Source organism: Medicago sativa, chromosome 4 (assembly GCF_051527215.1).
Source record: "Medicago sativa cultivar Bolivia chromosome 4, Bolivia_mono, whole genome shotgun sequence".
Lineage (NCBI taxonomy): Eukaryota > Viridiplantae > Streptophyta > Magnoliopsida > Fabales > Fabaceae > Medicago > Medicago sativa.
The window spans coordinates 66123460-66141723 of NC_140752.1; the positions used below are offsets into that span (position 1 = coordinate 66123460).

The 18264-nt window shown below is 36.5% G+C and overlaps 1 protein-coding gene across 2 annotated transcripts; it reads left to right on the plus strand.

Annotated features, from left to right (window-relative positions):
- Positions 1 to 11190: 11190 nt before the first annotated feature.
- LOC146930869 (glycosyltransferase family protein) lies at positions 11191 to 18226 on the plus strand. Of its 2 annotated transcripts, none has more exons than XM_085702322.1 (11): positions 11191 to 11531; positions 12321 to 12396; positions 12494 to 12566; positions 12642 to 12693; positions 13190 to 13251; positions 14439 to 14502; positions 15772 to 15829; positions 15928 to 16014; positions 16359 to 16452; positions 17509 to 17615; positions 17868 to 18226. In XM_085702322.1, the coding sequence occupies exons 1-10, from the start codon at positions 11366 to 11368 to the stop codon at positions 17599 to 17601; spliced, it is 825 nt and encodes a 274-aa protein (XP_085558448.1). In that variant the 5' UTR covers positions 11191 to 11365; the 3' UTR covers positions 17602 to 17615; positions 17868 to 18226. The 2 variants fall into 2 exon arrangements, with proteins under 2 accessions (XP_085558448.1, XP_085558449.1); XM_085702323.1 differs by having other exon boundaries at positions 11222 to 11531; positions 17787 to 18226.
- The last annotated feature ends 38 nt before the right edge of the window (positions 18227 to 18264 follow it).

Below are 18264 nucleotides of genomic sequence, written 5' to 3' on the forward strand. Positions count from 1 at the left end.
CAGAATCGTCAGGTGGTGGCTTATGCTTCAAGGCAGTTGAAAGTGCATGAGAAGAATTATCCGACTCATGACTTGGAATTAGCGGCCGTTGTGTATGTGTTGAAGATTTGGAGGCATTATCTGTATGGTTCTAAGTTTGAGGTGTTCAGTGATCACAAGAGTTTGAAGTACTTGTTCGACCAGAAGGAGTTGAATATGAGGCAGAGGGGATGGTTAGAGTATCTTAAGGATTTTGATTTCCAGTTGAGCTATCATCCTGGAAAGGCCAATGTTGTTGCAGATGCTTTGAGTAGGAAGTCGTTGCATATGTCTGCTTTGATGGTAAAAGAGTTGGAGTTGATTGAGCAGTTTCGGGATTTGAGTTTGGTTAGTGAATTGACACCGGATGGTGTGAGGTTGGGAATGTTGAAGTTGACAAGTAATATTCTGGAGGAGATCAAGAATGGTCAGAAGGAAGATTTGGAACTTGTTGATCGTGTGGTGTTGGTTAACCAAGGTAAGGGTGGAGACTTCAGGTTGGACGAGAACGGTGTTTTGATGTTCCGTGATCGTGTTTGTGTGCCGAGTGTTCTTGAGCTTAAGAGGCAGATTTTGGAAGAAGGTCACAGAAGTAGCTTGAGTATTCATCCAGGAGCGACTAAGATGTATCAGGATTTGAAGAGGTTGTTTTGGTGGCCTGGAATGAAGAAGGATGTTGCAGAGTTTGTGTACGCTTGTTTGGTGTGTCAGAAGTCTAAGATTGAACATCAGAAGCCGTCAGGTTTGATGCAACCGTTGTTTGTGCCAGAGTGGAAGTGGGATAGTATATCAATGGACTTTGTTGGAGCATTGCCGAAGACTGCTAAGGGTTTTGATTCTATTTGGGTGATCGTTGATCGGTTAACGAATTTGGCACATTTTTGTTCCTTTTAAGACCGGTATGTCTGTGGCGGAGTTGGCTGAGATCTACATTGAGCAGATTGTTAGATTGCATGGTGTTCCTTCTAGTATTGTGTCGGATCGGGATCCGAGGTTTACTTCTAAGTTTTGGGAGAGTTTGCAAGATGCTTTGAGAACTAAGTTGAGGTTGAGTTCTGCGTATCATCCCCAGACTGATGGACAGACGGAGAGGACTATTCAGAGTTTGGAAGATTTGTTGAGAGCTTGTGTGTTGGAGCAAGGTGTCAGTTGGATCGAATGTTTGTCGTTGATTGAGTTTACCTACAACAACAGTTTTCATTCTAGTATCGGAATGGCACCGTTTGAGGCTTTGTATGGTCTGAGGTGTAGAACTCCTTTGTGTTGGTATGAGTCAGGAGAAAGTGCCTTGTTAGGACCGGAAGTTGTGCAAGAGACGACCAAGAAGGTTAAGATGATCCAAGAGAAGATGAGAGCGTCTCAGAGTAGGCAGAAGAGTTATCATGATAAGAGGAGGAAGGACATCGAGTTTCAGGTTGGTGATCATGTGTTTTTGAGAGTGAATCCTGTAACTGGTGTAGGACGTGCTTTGAAGTGTCGGAAGTTGACTCCTCATTTTGTTGGACCTTTTGAGATTGTTGAGAAGGTTGGGGTTGTAGCGTATAGGATTGCGTTACCGCCATCTTTGTCGAATCTTCATGATGTGTTTCATGTGTCTCAGTTGAGGAAGTATGTGTATGATGCGTCTCATGTGGTTCAAGTGGATGATTTGGGAGTAAGGGATAATTTGACCGTTGAGACTTGGCCAGTTAGGATTGAAGATCGTTAAGTGAAGCGTTTGCGTGGCAAGGAGGTCGTTTTGGTTAAGGTGATTTGGGTTGGACCAACCGGTGAGAGTGCCACTTGGGAATCGGAGAGTAGAGTGAGGGTTGCGTATCCAGAGTTGTTTTCTTCAGGTAATTTTCGAGGGCGAAAATTCTTTTTAGTGGGGGAGAGTTGTAACAGCCCGATTTTCGCTAGTTTTATTTTATTAATTATTTATGTGTGTTGTGTGTGCTATTATGTGATTATTTGCTTTTGTGTGTATTTTTGGTTGGGAATTGTAGTATTCGGTGAAAAAGGGTATTTTAGTCATTTTGGGCTTAGGGGCATTTCGGTCATTTTGAGAGTAGGGGTAATTTTGTAATTTTGGTTGAGGATTATTTTTGAGTGTTAGTAAGAATATTATTTTACCAAGTTACTAGAGAGAATGTAGTAATTATTTTATTTACCGGTAAGTGACCGTTAGTGTTGTAATTTACCGATAAGTGAGTAGTGACATTTTGGGTGTTAGAATAGAAATGGGTTAGGCCCATTAAGGTTGAGAAATAAGCCCAATTGATGAGAGCACATATATAAACTCTAGCTGTGAGTGAAAATTAGGTTTCACAACATTATTCATTTCATTTCATTTGGGAAGAGAAGAGGTAGAGGCTAGAGACCACAACAAGAGCAAGGGCTAGAGCTAGAAGAGTGGATTCAACACCTAGGAGCTAATTGAGGCTTGAATTAAGGATTCTTGGTGTTAGAGGTAAGGGGGTTAGGTTTTAATCATAATCCTCTTTGTTTAATTCTACCCTAATTCTTTGCATAATTGTAGTTAAGTGCTTAATTTGATTTTGGTTGTAGAATTTCGTGCTTAATTTTGGTAATATGATTATGTGTATGAATTGAATGTTAATTGTGATGTTGTTGTAGAATTTGAATGTTAAAATGGGTGGATATGAACATAAGTTGTTTTTGTGCATAATTGATGATGGAAGAAGTTGTTGTTGTTGAATTGTTGATGAATTTATGTTCAAATGTTGTTGTTGTTATCATGACATATGTTGTTGTTGAATTGTTGCTATGGGTATCATAAATTGGATGAATTGTTGATGAATTTGGGTGTTGTTGTTGCAAGTTGAGAGAAGTTGATATATTGATGAATTATTGATGAATTGATGTTGTAATCCCATAACTTATGTAGGTTTAAGTGTATTGAACCTATATTGACCTATAAACACTTTTGGAACTTGTTTTGGTGAATTGGGGTATTGAAAATTAGATTTTGGGGTAAAAAGGGTTGGAACCCGTAATATTTTTGATGCAGAACTGCGATAGTTCGCTTAAGCGAACGCTAAGCGAACGCGTAAGCCAACTAGCATGTAGGTTCTGACTTGAGTTCGCTCAAGCAAATTGTGCCTTCGCTTAAGCGAACCTGCCCAGTTTTAGCAACTTTTGATTTTTTAATTCGGGCACTTGGGGACCAATCCGATACTTCTAAAATGTTTCTTTGGACTTAATTAACATCTGTTTACACCTTTAATCCTACTGGAACATGATTTGAATTGGTTTGGACTTGGATTTGTGAAAATCGTCTAACTTTTATAAAAACGGTCTAAACGTCGATTTTTTTCCGAAAACTCGTTTTCTCCGGAAATTGCAGTGGGATTAAGGTTGTATAATGTTTATATGATTTCTAAAAATGGTTGTGATTGGTTCTATCAAGTTTGAACTTGTTTTGTTTTGAAAATGGAAAATTTTGGGAAAAAGTGAAAAGTGAGACGAACTTTGGGTTTTACTTGAACTCGTTGTTTTTGGCCGATGAAATGCTTATGTATCCTCTACTGCACCTATAAGTGACTTGTGAGAATACATGGCATAGGCAATTGAGCTTGTAGAGTTGGTTTTGGTTCATAAATTCTATTATTTTTAAAAGGTGACTTTTGGAGACGAACTTAGTAGAAATGAATCTTGTTGGACTAAAGTCTTATGAATCTTTTGTGAATGGTCACATATGATTAAATAACTGTGTTTGAATGGTGGTGGAAGGTTGAGAATGATGTTTGTCATAAATTGTTGTGTCGTTCCATTTTACTTGATTATGTGATGTAAATGGAAATGAATTGTAAATCGAGGTTGATGAATCTTATGTGAGATGTGATCGTTGAATGTATGGGCATGATTCTTGATAATGCAATGTTGTTGAGTTGTTGAAATGTAAAAGGAGGTGTACTTTTACATTGTTTTGATAGTTGTTATGTTGGAGTTGTGCATTATCGAGTCATTGCTATATGTTCATGCATCATATCATGTTGTTGTTGTTGAAATGTAAAAGGAGGTGTACTTTTACATAGTAAGAGGAGGTGTACTCTTACTTGGATGTTTTTGTTGCATCCATTGTTGTTGATCTGGTACCACATGCATATATGTGTCGAGTATAGGCGCATTGCATATTGAAATGTTATCTTGTTGTTGCATGTGAATGGTGAATGTTGATGATAAGTGTGTTTGATGAATACATACTTGTGATATTTGGATTTGAATAGTTGATGGGTTGTGTCATAATTGAATATATGACTTGGTGAATTGTGTGTTGGTGAAATTTGGTGAATGTTGTGATTGTGCTGTATAAGTACATTGGTGGATTTTGTGGATGGTTGTGAATAATTGATTTATGCTCTAATTGCATGTCTTATTTGTTTGTACTTATACACTTGGTGAATCTATTTGATGATAATTGATTGGATGATAATGATGAGGTGAGAATTGTATATGTATATACATAAGATGTGGTGATTTCTTTGATGATGATGATTGATTGCTTGTAACTAGAAATGATGAATTGACTTGTTGAATTAAGCATGCTAAATGAGTAATGAGGTAAGTGATGTGATCATTGATTGATGTTGATAAATGATGAGCTTTTATTGATGACTTGATTAGAGGTTGATTATGCATGCTATGCTATGGTAATAATGTGATAGCTTGAGATGCAAGTAATGGGGGATGTTAATCATATGATGCTAGTATTCTAGGAGGGGTGGTTATGTATATGTGATATGTATAAATTCTTGAATACCATGTTTTTATATGTGGATTATGATTAATGTAATGCTTACCCCCAGTGGTTTCGACCGCCTACCTGTCTGTATGGATGGGTAGACGTTGTGCAGGACTAGACGCTTGGTGAGTTTGCTTGTTGGATGTTTGGACGACGGGAGCTTTCTCCGTTGTCGTGTCAGTGTCGTAGTATCTAGGCTCTGATTAGGCTTAGCGTCTATTTGTTGTTTTGGATTCATTTGCTATGTTGTTGCTATTGTCCACTTGTCGGACTTGGAGTATTTTCATATGAGGATATATTTGACCATGGCATGTATATGTTGAAGTTTATGATTTGAATTCCGCTGTGACCGTTGAAGTATTATATATATATGCATGATGTTAGTTGGTTTTATTTTGAGACGTAGCATCTATTTCTTGAATATTTGTTATATTCGCGTGTTTTATCGCTTTAATAGAAATAGGGTGTTACATACAAGAACAGGGCCTGACCAAAGGAAAAACTCTCCCAAAGAGCCCACAAAAACTGCCACCACCGAGACTGCTATCCATCCCCACGCACCTAGCTGAAAACCAACCCATGCCGAAAACAAAGACAGCAGCTTCGCAACCAACAATCACGTACGAGCTTGGGATCTTTTAAGGCACCATTTAGGATTCCAACACCACTCGAAATATTGACAAACCGGAATACACAACTTGTACATTGCCCACTTCCAAGCCAACACTTTCACCTCCTCCACAATTACATCCACCTCAACATTAACGTCGTTAAAAACCTTATCATTCCGAGTATTCCATAACATCCAAATGGTGGCAAGCCAAATAATCCCCTTACCCTTTTTGACCCACTTCTCCCTCTCCCCTTCAAGCCAACACTCCCAATGCACAAAAAGGTTAGGCGGCGTGATGAACGAGCAATCTAACCACCACATTAGCTTCAACCAAACCGCACTAGATACTTCACAATGGAGAAAAAGATGAAGCACCGATTCAACGTTTCTATTACACAAACCACACAACGGTTGCACATCCGGCCCTAGGACATTCCTCAATGCAAGATTAAGTTTTGTTGGAATGTGATTAAGGAAAGATCTCCAAGCAAAAGTCACCACCTTAGAAGGTGTCGGACACTTCCACAAGTACTCAAAAATACCTCTATCCTCCTCTCTCCACAACACTTCGCTAAAAACAATTCCCTCCAACCTTTTATAGGCCGAATTCACCGTAAAAGTCCCGGAGTCATCTAACTTCCACCTCCACATATCCACATCGTTCGATAACCTTACTCCTTCCAAATCCTCCTTAAGGCTCAAGAGCACCTCTTCTTCCCACATGAAGAGATGTCTTCTCCAAGTGAAATTCCAATCCGTTCCAAACTCCGTCCGCACACCCACCTCACCCACCGTAGCCTCCTTTTGATCGGAAATAGAATAAAGCCTAGGATACTTACTCCGAAAGCAACAATTTCCTCTCCAAACATCATTCCAAAAGCTAGAAGTGAGCCCGTTAGCAACACTCCGCTCCACTCCCGAATTAAACCAATTAAGCTCACCAAAATCACCAAGCTTAATAAGTTCCTTCCACCAAGAAGATGAAAATCTCATCCCCCCACTATACCCTCCCTCCAACAAACCACCCACACAATCACCATATTTGGAATTCAATACATCCTTCCACAAGGCCGACTCCCCATCTAACATTCTCCACCGCCATTTAGCCAAAAGACTAACATTCATGACTCGAATATCCTTCACCCCCAAACCACCATTCCTTTTTGAATGACACACCGTCTCCCATTTCACCCAACTAATTTTCTTGCCTCCACCCACCCCTCCCCATAGGAATTCTCTTTGAATCCGCACAATCCTCTTCCAAACTTTCACCGGTAACTTAATGAAAGACAAATAAAAGATAGGGATCGCATTAAGAACCGAATTCAAAAGAACAATTCTCCCACCAAAACTAATGTACTTGTGGCCCCACGTATTTAACCTCCCGCTAATCTTCTCTACCAAAGGATCACAAGTCGCCATACTCCTAGGATTTGCTCCCACCGGAAGACCCAAATATTTGAAAGGAACACAACCCTCACTACAATTTAAAAAATTACAAGCCATAGCCATAAAATCACTAGAGACATTCACCCCTATCAACGAGCTTTTAAAGAAATTAATCTTGAGCCCCGAAACCATCTCAAAGCCTCTAAGGAGAGCTTTCAAAGCCCAAAGATTTTCCACCGTTGGTTTCCCGATACAAAGAGTATCATCGGCATATTGTAAGTGTGAGACCACCAAACCATTACCACCAAACTCAAAACCCTCAAACAAATTACGATCCACCGCATTCCTCATTAAACCACTAAAGTCTTCCGCCACCAACAAAAACAAGAACGGAGCAAGTGGATCCCGTTGTTTAAGACCGCGATGTATACAAATTTCCTCCGTTGGGCTACCATTAACAAGGATGGACATACTACCCCCAAACACACAAGCCTTCATCCACTTAACCCACTTCTCACACATACCCACCCTCCTCATCATGTATTCCAAAAAAGCCCAATCGACCGAGTCATAAGCCTTCTCGAAATCTACCTTTAAAATAAGGCATTCTTTGTTCGCTTTCTTCGCAAAATCCACCAACTCATTAACAACCAACACCCCATCCACTAAGTGACGACCTTTAAGAAAAGCCGATCGAGAAGGAGAAATATATATTGAATACTCATATGATAAATATATACACAAATACTTAAAGCTATGTTTAGATTGGTGGAATCCAATGAAATAGAGCGGAATGGAGTGGAATATAATGGAATACATTCCATCCCATTTCATCATTCTCTCTTATTTCTCTTCCCTCCCAATTTGGAGTGTATGGGGGATGAAATGAAGCCTTTTAATAAATAATTATCTTTCTACCCTTATTTTTTTATTTCACATGACTGTAGCATTTCTTCTTCTACCTCCCGAGTTTACATTTTTTTAATATTCAAATCAATTTCTTTCTGCGTTGTTTCTGCAATTTTTGTGTCCCTTTCGACAATGCTTACAAGTGCAACTTGTCATTTGTTGATAAACCAAACTATCAAGATATTTTCTTCACTGTTGCATGTTTTTTCGTTTCCCTGTTCATATATGCACATAAGTCATAACAATAACTAATTGCAATTGGGATTTTTTTTGAATTAATATTTTTTCGTTTCCCTGAATTCTTTGTAGTCAGATGCGAAAAAATGCAGGCATACTTCAATAATAGTATTCTACGGTTCAATATAATATTGATTTTCTTTGGTAATTATTATAGTGATATTTAAATTAGAGTATAAGTTTTTTTTTCGACAATTGTTGTTCTAAAAGTTATAACATTTTAATCATTTTGAAAAAAGATAATAAGGATAAAAATGGAATATTTTTTTATAAGATACTCTGTTTCGTCCATTTTTTAAATAATGGAATGAAATTCATGTTCCATTTCGCTCCGTTCTACTCCATTCTATTATGTTTTATTCCATTCCGCTCCTCTCTCTTCCATCAATCCAAAGAGAGCCTAAAAGTTAGTTATGTGACACATATCCTAAAAAGGAAGAAGGGTAAAGAAAATGAGACAATATTATGAAAATTCAATGGTGATGTATATGATTTAATTTAAGACGCCAATTAGTAGTATTGCCTCTAGATGAACCAAACTTAAAAATTATGTGTTTTTGTGGAGTTCAGATCTGCTCCAGTTGTTAAACTGTCCAGTTTCCCGGTTCCACACACAGATGCACGACATGTGGCGCATAAAAAATCAACGGAAGAGATTAAAAGGTGACCATCAACATTTTTTGTATATTAATTAAAAAAAAAACTCTCTGCCTTTATTCCTCTTCTGCTTCTGAAACACAAATCGCCGTATCTCCTACGCTGACGACAATTCTCTATTTCCTGCAATGATTTTCCGTCTTTGCTTCCTCACTGCCGCCTCATGGTTGAGTTGTTCCTCAGTGCCACCATATATATAACAAGGAATATTCAATTTAGGAATTACAACAAAAGTGTGGATGGAAATTGATGAACGGAAACTAGAAATCAACAATCAAATTAGATTGACCCAACTAAATTAAAATAAAAATGAAGACTGGTCTCGAGTGTTCTGAACTGAAAAAGGGGGAAAATGGCAGTAATAGATTCTGAACTGAGAAGAACATTGTGTGTCGAACTGTTTTTCAACTTTAAATCTGGGCCATTGAAACTTTTATTGCCACGTGTCGAACATCTGCGTGTGGAACCGAGAAACTGGACAGTTTAACAACTGGAGCAGATTTGAACTCGTTTTTGTGAATGAATGTAATAAGGGAAGGAGACTCAATCAATCAACATAAGGCAAAGTTTATTTGAGTTGGTTTAATGATGATTTTGTTGGTATTTTAACACAGAGATAAAAATAGAACATGATTTATATAGAGATTATACATTTTCTTCTTTTTTTTTTTGGTCAAAAGAGATTATACATTTGACTTTTAATTTTTGTAGAAAAATTGTATGCTCTAGGATTCGTGTTGGTATTTTAACACAGAGATAAAAATAGAACATGATTTATACAGAGATTATACATTTTCTTCTTTTTTTTTGGTCAAAAGAGATTATACATTTGACTTTTAATACTTTTAATTTTTGTAGAGAAAATCAAAATTTGAAAAAATTGACTTTTAAAATCAAAATTTTTGTAGAGAAAATCAAAAATTTGGAAAAATTGTATGCTCTAGGATTCAAACCGCACACATACACATGAAGAAAGGGGACGACATGAGAATTAACCACTACACCACCTGTTTGTTTGTGTTAAAAGTGAAGTATAGGAGTATATATTTAGGTATCCTGCATCTTCACTTTTTAAAAGCATAAAACACATCGTTTTTTTTTCTCCTTCAAAAAGATCACATGATCTTGAAATGTCACTATTTTCACAATAATAATAATAAATATCCCCCTAAAAAATAATATGCATATAATTTTTTTTTTGGGGATTCATATATTTTTTTTTACATGTTAGTTTTTTTTAGTTTTTAAGTGGTCGAGTCATCGGTTCAATCCGATCTAATATGGTTAAATACCTATAAAAATTTAATCTTAACACCGGGTCATATAACCGAGTTATCCAGTTTAATCCAATTCAGTCATGCGATTCAACTAGGGGTGTAACGGTTCGGTTTGGATTGGTTTTCAGTCATAAAAATGTCCGAACCGATGAAACCTTCATCGATTTGGATTGGTTCGGTTTTCACTGTTTTTCAAAAAAGAAACCGAACCAAACTAATTGGATTGGTTCGGTTGATCGGTTTGTTTAAAAATACAATTAAAAAAAAATTCATATTCTCACAAAATATTTCATAGAACTTTGTATAATCATATTTCATATTTTGTTTTTTCATGTTCTCTATTTTTCAAATAACTTTTTATAACTAACCTTACTCAATATTTCATACATATGATCCAAGATTCATTTATCAATCATTCTACAAAAACAACTTCATCAAACTCAAATATTTCAATTATCCATGATCCATACATGCATCATTCATCAACAAACACAAAAATTCCAAAAAGAACATGGAAAACGTGTATAAATCAATGACATAGAAAATGAACATGGAAAACAACGAAATATGAAGAGTATAAATCAATGACATAAACATGATAAAACTAACCAAGAGATGAACGATCTCAGCGGTGACCGGTAGCGATGAACAATGGGTTTGGTGTGCTTGACAGCTAGGGTTTTTTTTTTGACAGCTAGGGTTTATTTTTTAGTAGAAATGAAAGAGTTGAGATGAGATGATCATGGTGATGAGATAAAGTGAATGGATTAAAAAATATTTTATGTTTGACTTTAATTTTGGGCCTAAACCATAAGTTTGTGTGAGGTAGGATAATATTAGTAAAATAAGGAGTGTGGTTATCATCGGATTGGTTTATCGGTTTCACGGATCTCGAAATGAAAAACCATGAACCAAACCAAACTAGATCGGTTTCGATTGGTTCGGATCGGTTTCAAACCGAACCAAACAAGGTCGGATATTTTTTCGGTTTGGTTCGGTTTGGACTTTCGGTTTCGTTGGTTTTGTCCGAACCACTTACACCCGCGGATTCAACCAGTGACTCAGTTGTTCGACCATTAACCCATTGACCCAGTACCCATGCCGAATCGATGACCGAGCCGAGTCTTAAAACTATGGTTAAAAGATATGGCAAATTTTAAAAATTTCATGTAACCGTGTATATCCGTATCATATCCACTTCCGTATTAAGTATTGAGTCTTGTTACCAAATGCCTCTAATTATTCATTTAAAAATTCAACTATTACAATTTTCAATGCGTTGAATACACAACTTTTCATAAAAAAACTTACCATTTAAAGTGCTTGAAGACTCTTCGGAGGCAATCGTTAACATTTTAGCTTCGTATACTTTTACACATTCAAGAAGAAAATGACCGGTATTTACCGAGGTGAAATATGTGTGTTTGACATGGCATAGATGGGGCCCACTAAAAACAGGATTCAGGCAGGACGAGAATCTGAGAAAGGGTGGTGAAGAGGCTCTCTGACAACGGTTGTACGATGGGACACTCTGCATCTAAAACCACCGTAACATTACTCATCTTCATCTTCTTGTTCATCTCTGAATTTTCATTCACCATCGCTATCAGAAAAGATATTGGCTTCAAATTCATTCCTTTCTGCAATAACACCGTTCAAGGCAGGTTCCTTCTTTCCGACAACAACGGTATGGTATCCTTTTTTCTTTTCTTTATTTTCTTATTCAAATATTTCCTGTGTCACTTTAGGAGGTATCAAAATCTATGAAGCACCGACACGAACACCGGTAACATAATTGAACATAATCACATGTGTCAGGGTCTTGTTGATGTCGGACACAATTAATTCTTGAAATGTAAAACTGTTTCTGGAGGTGTTGAATTGATTTTAGAGGTGTAGAATTGACTCTGACATGTTAAAATGTTTTTGAGTAGAATTGATTTTGTCTCAATAATTTATTATAACTTAAATTGTTCAAATTTTTTTTTATTATAACTTAAGTTAAGATTTGTAGCTTTTGATTTCTACATTGATTTTAGCTGTGATATGTTCAATCCACCTTTACGTTAGTGTATTCAAATAAAAATCACTTTACATTCATCTCGTCTTTAGTTCGAATCACTTGCCTATGTTTGGTTCCATTCTTGGAGCGTCTAGAATTGATTTTGGAGATGTAAAATTGATTTTGACGTGTTTGGTTGCTCTTGAGTAGAATTGATTTTGTCTCTAGAATTGATTGCTTGTTTTTAGTATTCGTAGCTTTGAGTCTAAACATGATTTTTATATTGAAATTTATTGTTCAACTCACTTTTACGTAAATGTATCTAAACATAAAAAACTTTACATTCAACTCACTTTTAAGTAAAATTGATTCATTCAAAATCAATTTTTGTCATTGCATAACGAAACATTCATTCAAAATCCATTTGTGTCACCATAGAACCGAACACACTTTTACATTCTTATTATTTTGTAGGTTATGTATGCAATGCACTTTCGGTTGACTCAAAGTCTCGTTGTTGTCCTCAAACTGGGAAGAAATTCTCTTGTCAGTGAGTTTGTTTCCTAACTTCTTTTTTGTTTTGTTTGAATTTTGAGCGTTGAAAGTGAAAATAACAAATAATGGTTATTGTGTTTAATAATTTGCAGTGGATGCAATCTTCTTTCACAGTGTTGCAACTCTTATGAATATTGTGTTTCTTGCTGTCTCAATCCTGCAATGGTAATGTCTTAACCTGCCTTTTGATTTTTCACCTTCCGCGAATGGCTGAATTTTTCACCGGGCTTAATTTAACAGACAAAGAAGGAACACGTGTTGAAGATGAAGATAGCTAAACCTTCTACTGCAAGTAATGTTTCTGTTTTATTACTTTGCAATTTTGTTGTATTTTGAGCATTTAATTAACTAGCGTAGATAGATGTATATTTCTAATAAATATTGTTGCATGTAAACGTAAGGACTTGGGGACTGTTTAAACTAACAACTTAATTAAGAGCTTATAGTATAAATGCTTACCTGTAAGCTATTTCTATTGTCAAAGAGAAAATATGGCAAAAGTGTCAAATTACTTTCATATACGCTATCTTGGAGAACTTATCAAAATTAGCTGAAAACAACTTATGATAAGCTCTCTCAAACACTGTCAAGCGTTAACGCCAATAGGTATGTCCAGATACAGACACAGATAAACATAAACAAACATATCCCCCTACCCCTTTTTCCTTTTCATCTTCAGCTTCTAACCTGTTCTTATGTAACCGAAAGAATCTCTTGTATATGTTAAAGTAATATACATATATCCATTTTTTTTTTTTTAAAACAAACATCATATAACTAATTGGCAGGGACTTATGAAAGTGTATTTGACTACTGTGCTGGAAGATGTCGGCATAGTTCTGAGAGTGTGGTGAGTAAACTTCTGTATTCCTGCCATCTTATTGTTTTTGAAATTGTATTTTTGTTTTAGAATTTTTCTTTAATACCTTGAATAACATACACTTTCCATATTAGCAAGGTTGCTTATTACATGCACAAAACTATTTTCATGGCTGCCTATCTTCTTGACTTGTTAGAGGAAGCTTTGCATAGTAGTCTAAATCTAGACATTTGAAGGGGAGGAGTTGAATGTATCTTTGTGCATTTTCATCTCACAATCAGCATAACAATTTATTTGGAGCATGTTGTTTGTACTTTGCTTTTAGTGTAAATCCTACGCATTCAAGACACGCTAAAAAACTTTGCTTTTAGTGTAAATCCTACGCATTCAAGACACGCTAAAAATGGAGTCACATAGCAGTTATTACTTCAGATATATGCAAGAGTAATTTGAACTCACACATTTTCGCTGTATGAAGGACAACATAACAACTTGAACGGGCTCTTTTGCTTATTTTCTAACGTAGATCTAATAATTAGACTTTTAGATATATTGTTGTTCAACGTCTTTATATTTTCCTATTGTTTAAATTCACAATCAATGCTGTCAAATCTGAGAATTTAGGCGACACATGGAGCCGTTGTAAACTTGAATTGTAAACTCTTTTAAGTTTTACATATTTCAATTTAAAAAAAAATGTTTTATAAAAATATCAGTAACCAAATATATTAGTTGGTAAATGCATAGCTAATATTGAAAATTCCAGTCAAACATAGGAAATAAAAAAGATGAAATTATAACATAACTCAATAAAATTATCGATCCAATTACAATGCCATACTTGACCTCATTAATACATTATTCTATAGTGTTTGATAAAATAGAACAAAATATTATTTGGTTCATACACCCTATACATGTTGCACTGCATAGGCAACTCAAACCGAATATCGTAGAAAATGGACCAAACTACACATATTGTAGCCAAAACCATGTCTAATGTCAGACTCACTAACTAGTTAGTAGAGTCGATGATTTATTGATTTTATCTAGAGTTTACTTGAGCACATATTAGTTTGACGAAAAGAGTTTGCATGAGAGATCACTTGTTTTTACAGCCTAGGATTGTCTAAAAGCTAGCTTGAGAGTTTGTTTGAAAACCATGTCTATGATGAGTGCATTTGCTGATGTTTCTATCTTGTTATTTAATATTCCAGGTTCATGAAAATGCTTATCTTAGTGACTTCCACCATTGCTTTTCTCTACCGTCCAATTCTTCTGGTAAGTCTGCAGATTTGTATGCCTCAGTGCCTTGTAATTGTGTTAGTTTCTAATCCTGTTTTGACCTAGCAAGGTACCGATTCTAAAATCTCATCAGTTAGCAATACCTTAGGAATAATATGCTACTGTTTTTGCCCAGACTGAAGGAGAGTGGTAATATCGAGTAGTTAAGTAGATGGTTACGCCTACAATCCATTCAAATGACATTGTACTTCGTATTCATTGGGATATATATGTTAGTTTTTTCCTTGTTTTTTCTCTTCCACGGGAGCCAATATTCAGTCAAAGTTGAGTTGTTGTGGAATGCTATTTTTAAGGGAAAAATCTTGCTGAATTGGTCAACTTCTTTTCCCACTTATCCCATAATCTGCTTAACGCTCCCTCAAAAAGTGTTACACATTCTCCAGACCTTGTGATGGGCAAGGTTTTATAAAATCAGAAACGTATTCACTGTTTCAGAGTCACTAAACCTACTTTCTCTCTACATAAAGCTGCACCATCGAGTTTGAGCAAGTGAAGGTTTGGAACAGCGAAACAGTCCGGTTAGAGCAGCAGCAAGCAGCAGCACTATGATTTTTCTCACCTAGCAATGGCTGGAGGTTAGTGCTCCTTTTATTTTGCTTCCGCTTACTGGTCTGGTTTAAACGTGTTGTTTACATGTTTAAATCGATAGAATAGTTTACATTTGGTTCATGTAAACTATTCTATCAATTTAAACATGTAAACAACACTAACAACACGTTTAAACCAGGCCAGCAAGCGGAAGCAAAATAAAAGGAGCACTAACATCCAGCCATTGCTAGGTGAGAAAAATCTTACTGCTGCTGCTTGCTGCTGCTATAACCGGACTGTTTCGCTGTTCCAAACCTTCACTTGCTCAAACTCGATGGTGCAGCTTTATGTAGAGAGAAAGTAGGTTTAGTGACTCTGAAACAGTGAATACGTTTATGATTTTATAGAGCCTTGTCCATCACAAGGTCTGAAGAACGTGTAACACTTTTTGAGGGAGCGTTAAACAGATTATGGGATAAGTGGGAAAAGAAGTGGACCAATTCAGCAAGATTTTTCCCTTAAAAATAGCATTCCACAATAAACTCAATATTGGCTCACGTGGAAGAGAAAAAACAGGGAAAAAACTAACAATATATTGCAGTCATGCTCTTGTTAGGGGTGGTTGTAGTTGTACGTCTTTTGGTAAATATATTTATGCTTTTGGCCTTGTTATAGCTATTTGGACGTAATCTGTTCTTTTTCATGTATTGAATCCAGTGGCAAATAGCACTCTCACAGAAGCAAGGCTGAACGGCATCCATGTTGTTGCTGGGAGGTAAATTATTACTCATATCCCTTCTTTTTAGTTGAGGTTAATGTTTGCAGTTTCTTGATGTGGCTTTGCAGTTGAACTCCTTATCACTTGTTTGGCAGGCAAGGTGAATCGTGTAATTCAGTTTGCAAGTCAAGAGGACAATCATGTGTCCCAAATAAACTTGTGGTGCTTAATCATTGTGACATGTAAGTGATGCTTTGAATGTGTGTTCTAAATTCTGTTGCTAATATATTTCAATGGGACTACTACTTTGAGTAATTTATCCGCGCTGTGCATTAGACGTATAATTTTATTTACTTGGATGGCTTTCTTCTATACAAAGCATATTTAAAGTATTTCTGGTTTTCTTTTTTGTTGCACAAATAATCCATTTTATTAATGCTTAGTGCTTGGTTGCGTGTCATGGATAATATATTGGCACTAGAAACAATACTGAGCGAGGAAGAAATATCATTTCAGCATGCTGATACTTTTGTGTCTTTTATCTTAATGTACTGACTGTATCAATTGATCTTCGTTATGTGGGCAGTATACAAAAATACATGAGCTGCAAGGGAGGTTGCTTGGCAAGTGTTGGCACAGATCAACCTGCTGAAGTTGTTTATGACGCCCCAAAGTATATGGTAATAATTGTTTTATGATTTAAGAAGAAAACAAACATGTTGGATTCCAGATATTGATAAATAGAGGTTGATCAGCATATACATTTTTCCTATATAAATTTAAGATGATATGATGTTGATGTCATAGAAATGTCGTGTAAATTGCCCTGCATAACTAGTCTTAGAATTTGTAGTTGGGACTAACACAACCCCACAAAACCGGCCTGCGAGGTGAGGATTGCCCCCACTTATAAACACTTGTTCAGGTCATCTCTCAACCGATGTGGGGCTCTTTAACACCCCCCTCATGCCCAACACTATTGGGCTTGGTGTGTGGATATAAATGGTGGGTGATCCGATAGCGGAAACCTGATAGTAGGTGCCCCAACAGATCTTGGAGAGGCTCTGCTACCATATTAGAAATCATGGTTGTGCCCTACACAACCCCACAAAATCGACTTGTGAGGTGAGAATTGCCCCCACTTATAAACACTTGTTCTGGCCATCTCTTATCCCACATTGGACTCTTTAACACACCCCCTCACGCCCAATACTATTGGGCTTGGTGCGTAGATATAAATGGTGGGTGGCTCGATAGCGGAAACCTGATAGCAGGTGGCCCAACGGATCTTAGAGGAGGCTCTGAACGCAACCCCACAAAACCGGCTTGTGAGGCGAGGATTGCATCGCAAACCGGTTTTGTGAGGCTGTGTTAGGCGCAACCACGATTTCTAAGAACTGGCGCTTTAAAAACATGTTTACGCATGTCATGTACATGCCCTGACATAACCATTATGGTGCCTTTAATTACCAAACTCCATGTTGGAGGTGGTGTCCGGTTGGTTATCAACTACCAAGAAGCTTTAAGATTGGATCTAGTCACCTGTTGCCTTTTCATTTTCTCCTCCAATGCTATTGCGGTAGCGCTAGGCGGGAAATGCTTTGAAATTTTAGACGTTCAGCATCCTATATTGATTTGAATTCATGCTCATTACGTAGACATATCATTACACAATCTATACCAAGGAAAACACTTTCATGACATTTAAATTGATATTTGCTTTGGGTTGTTTTCAGAATCCAGAATCATGTTTATACACGGAAACACAATCTATACTTTCTTGTGATGGTTCGCATCAGCACACAAGGAGACTGTGTCCCTGTGCTTAGTGCTTTTTTGCCTGGTAAGCTGTGTTCCCTTTTAACATTACTAAATTTTGTTTGTGATGTTAGAAATTAAAATAGCTTTCTTTATCAATTTGAAGTAGAAAAGAAAAAGAATTTTGTAAAATTGAAGTCATGTATGATGTTTGTTTTCTCTTGTAATGCGGAGTTGTTTGACTAACTTTCTTCAGGTGGAAAGTATCCAATTAATGTGTTTCCTTACAAACTTCACTCCATTTTTGTTTTAAATTTCAAAAGTTCTGATGTGCTAGATTTTGTTGCACTGGACGGGCTGGTATCGAAGTGGCAACTATTGTTTTGATGGTATGGAAGGAGGAAACTAGTGCAAAGCATCAACCTTGAGAAATTTAATATACCATCCATTAGCTTTTATGTTGTAAAATTTAGCTGATTAGCTTTTCCTTTCACGAACTGGAAAGAACGCTACTTCAGGCTGCATTTGGAAAATTTAGGGAGGATGAGATAGAGACACAAGGGATAGAGAATAGGCTAAATGGTAAAAAGGGTTACTTTCATGTTTTAATGAATTAACGATAGAAGAAATGTAAATGTAATATGTTGCATATCCCAATTTTAATACAAGTTCTTTTGAACCTTTTGTTTTTCAAAAGAATCTTAACTTATGGAACAAAGCTATTCTCATTTATT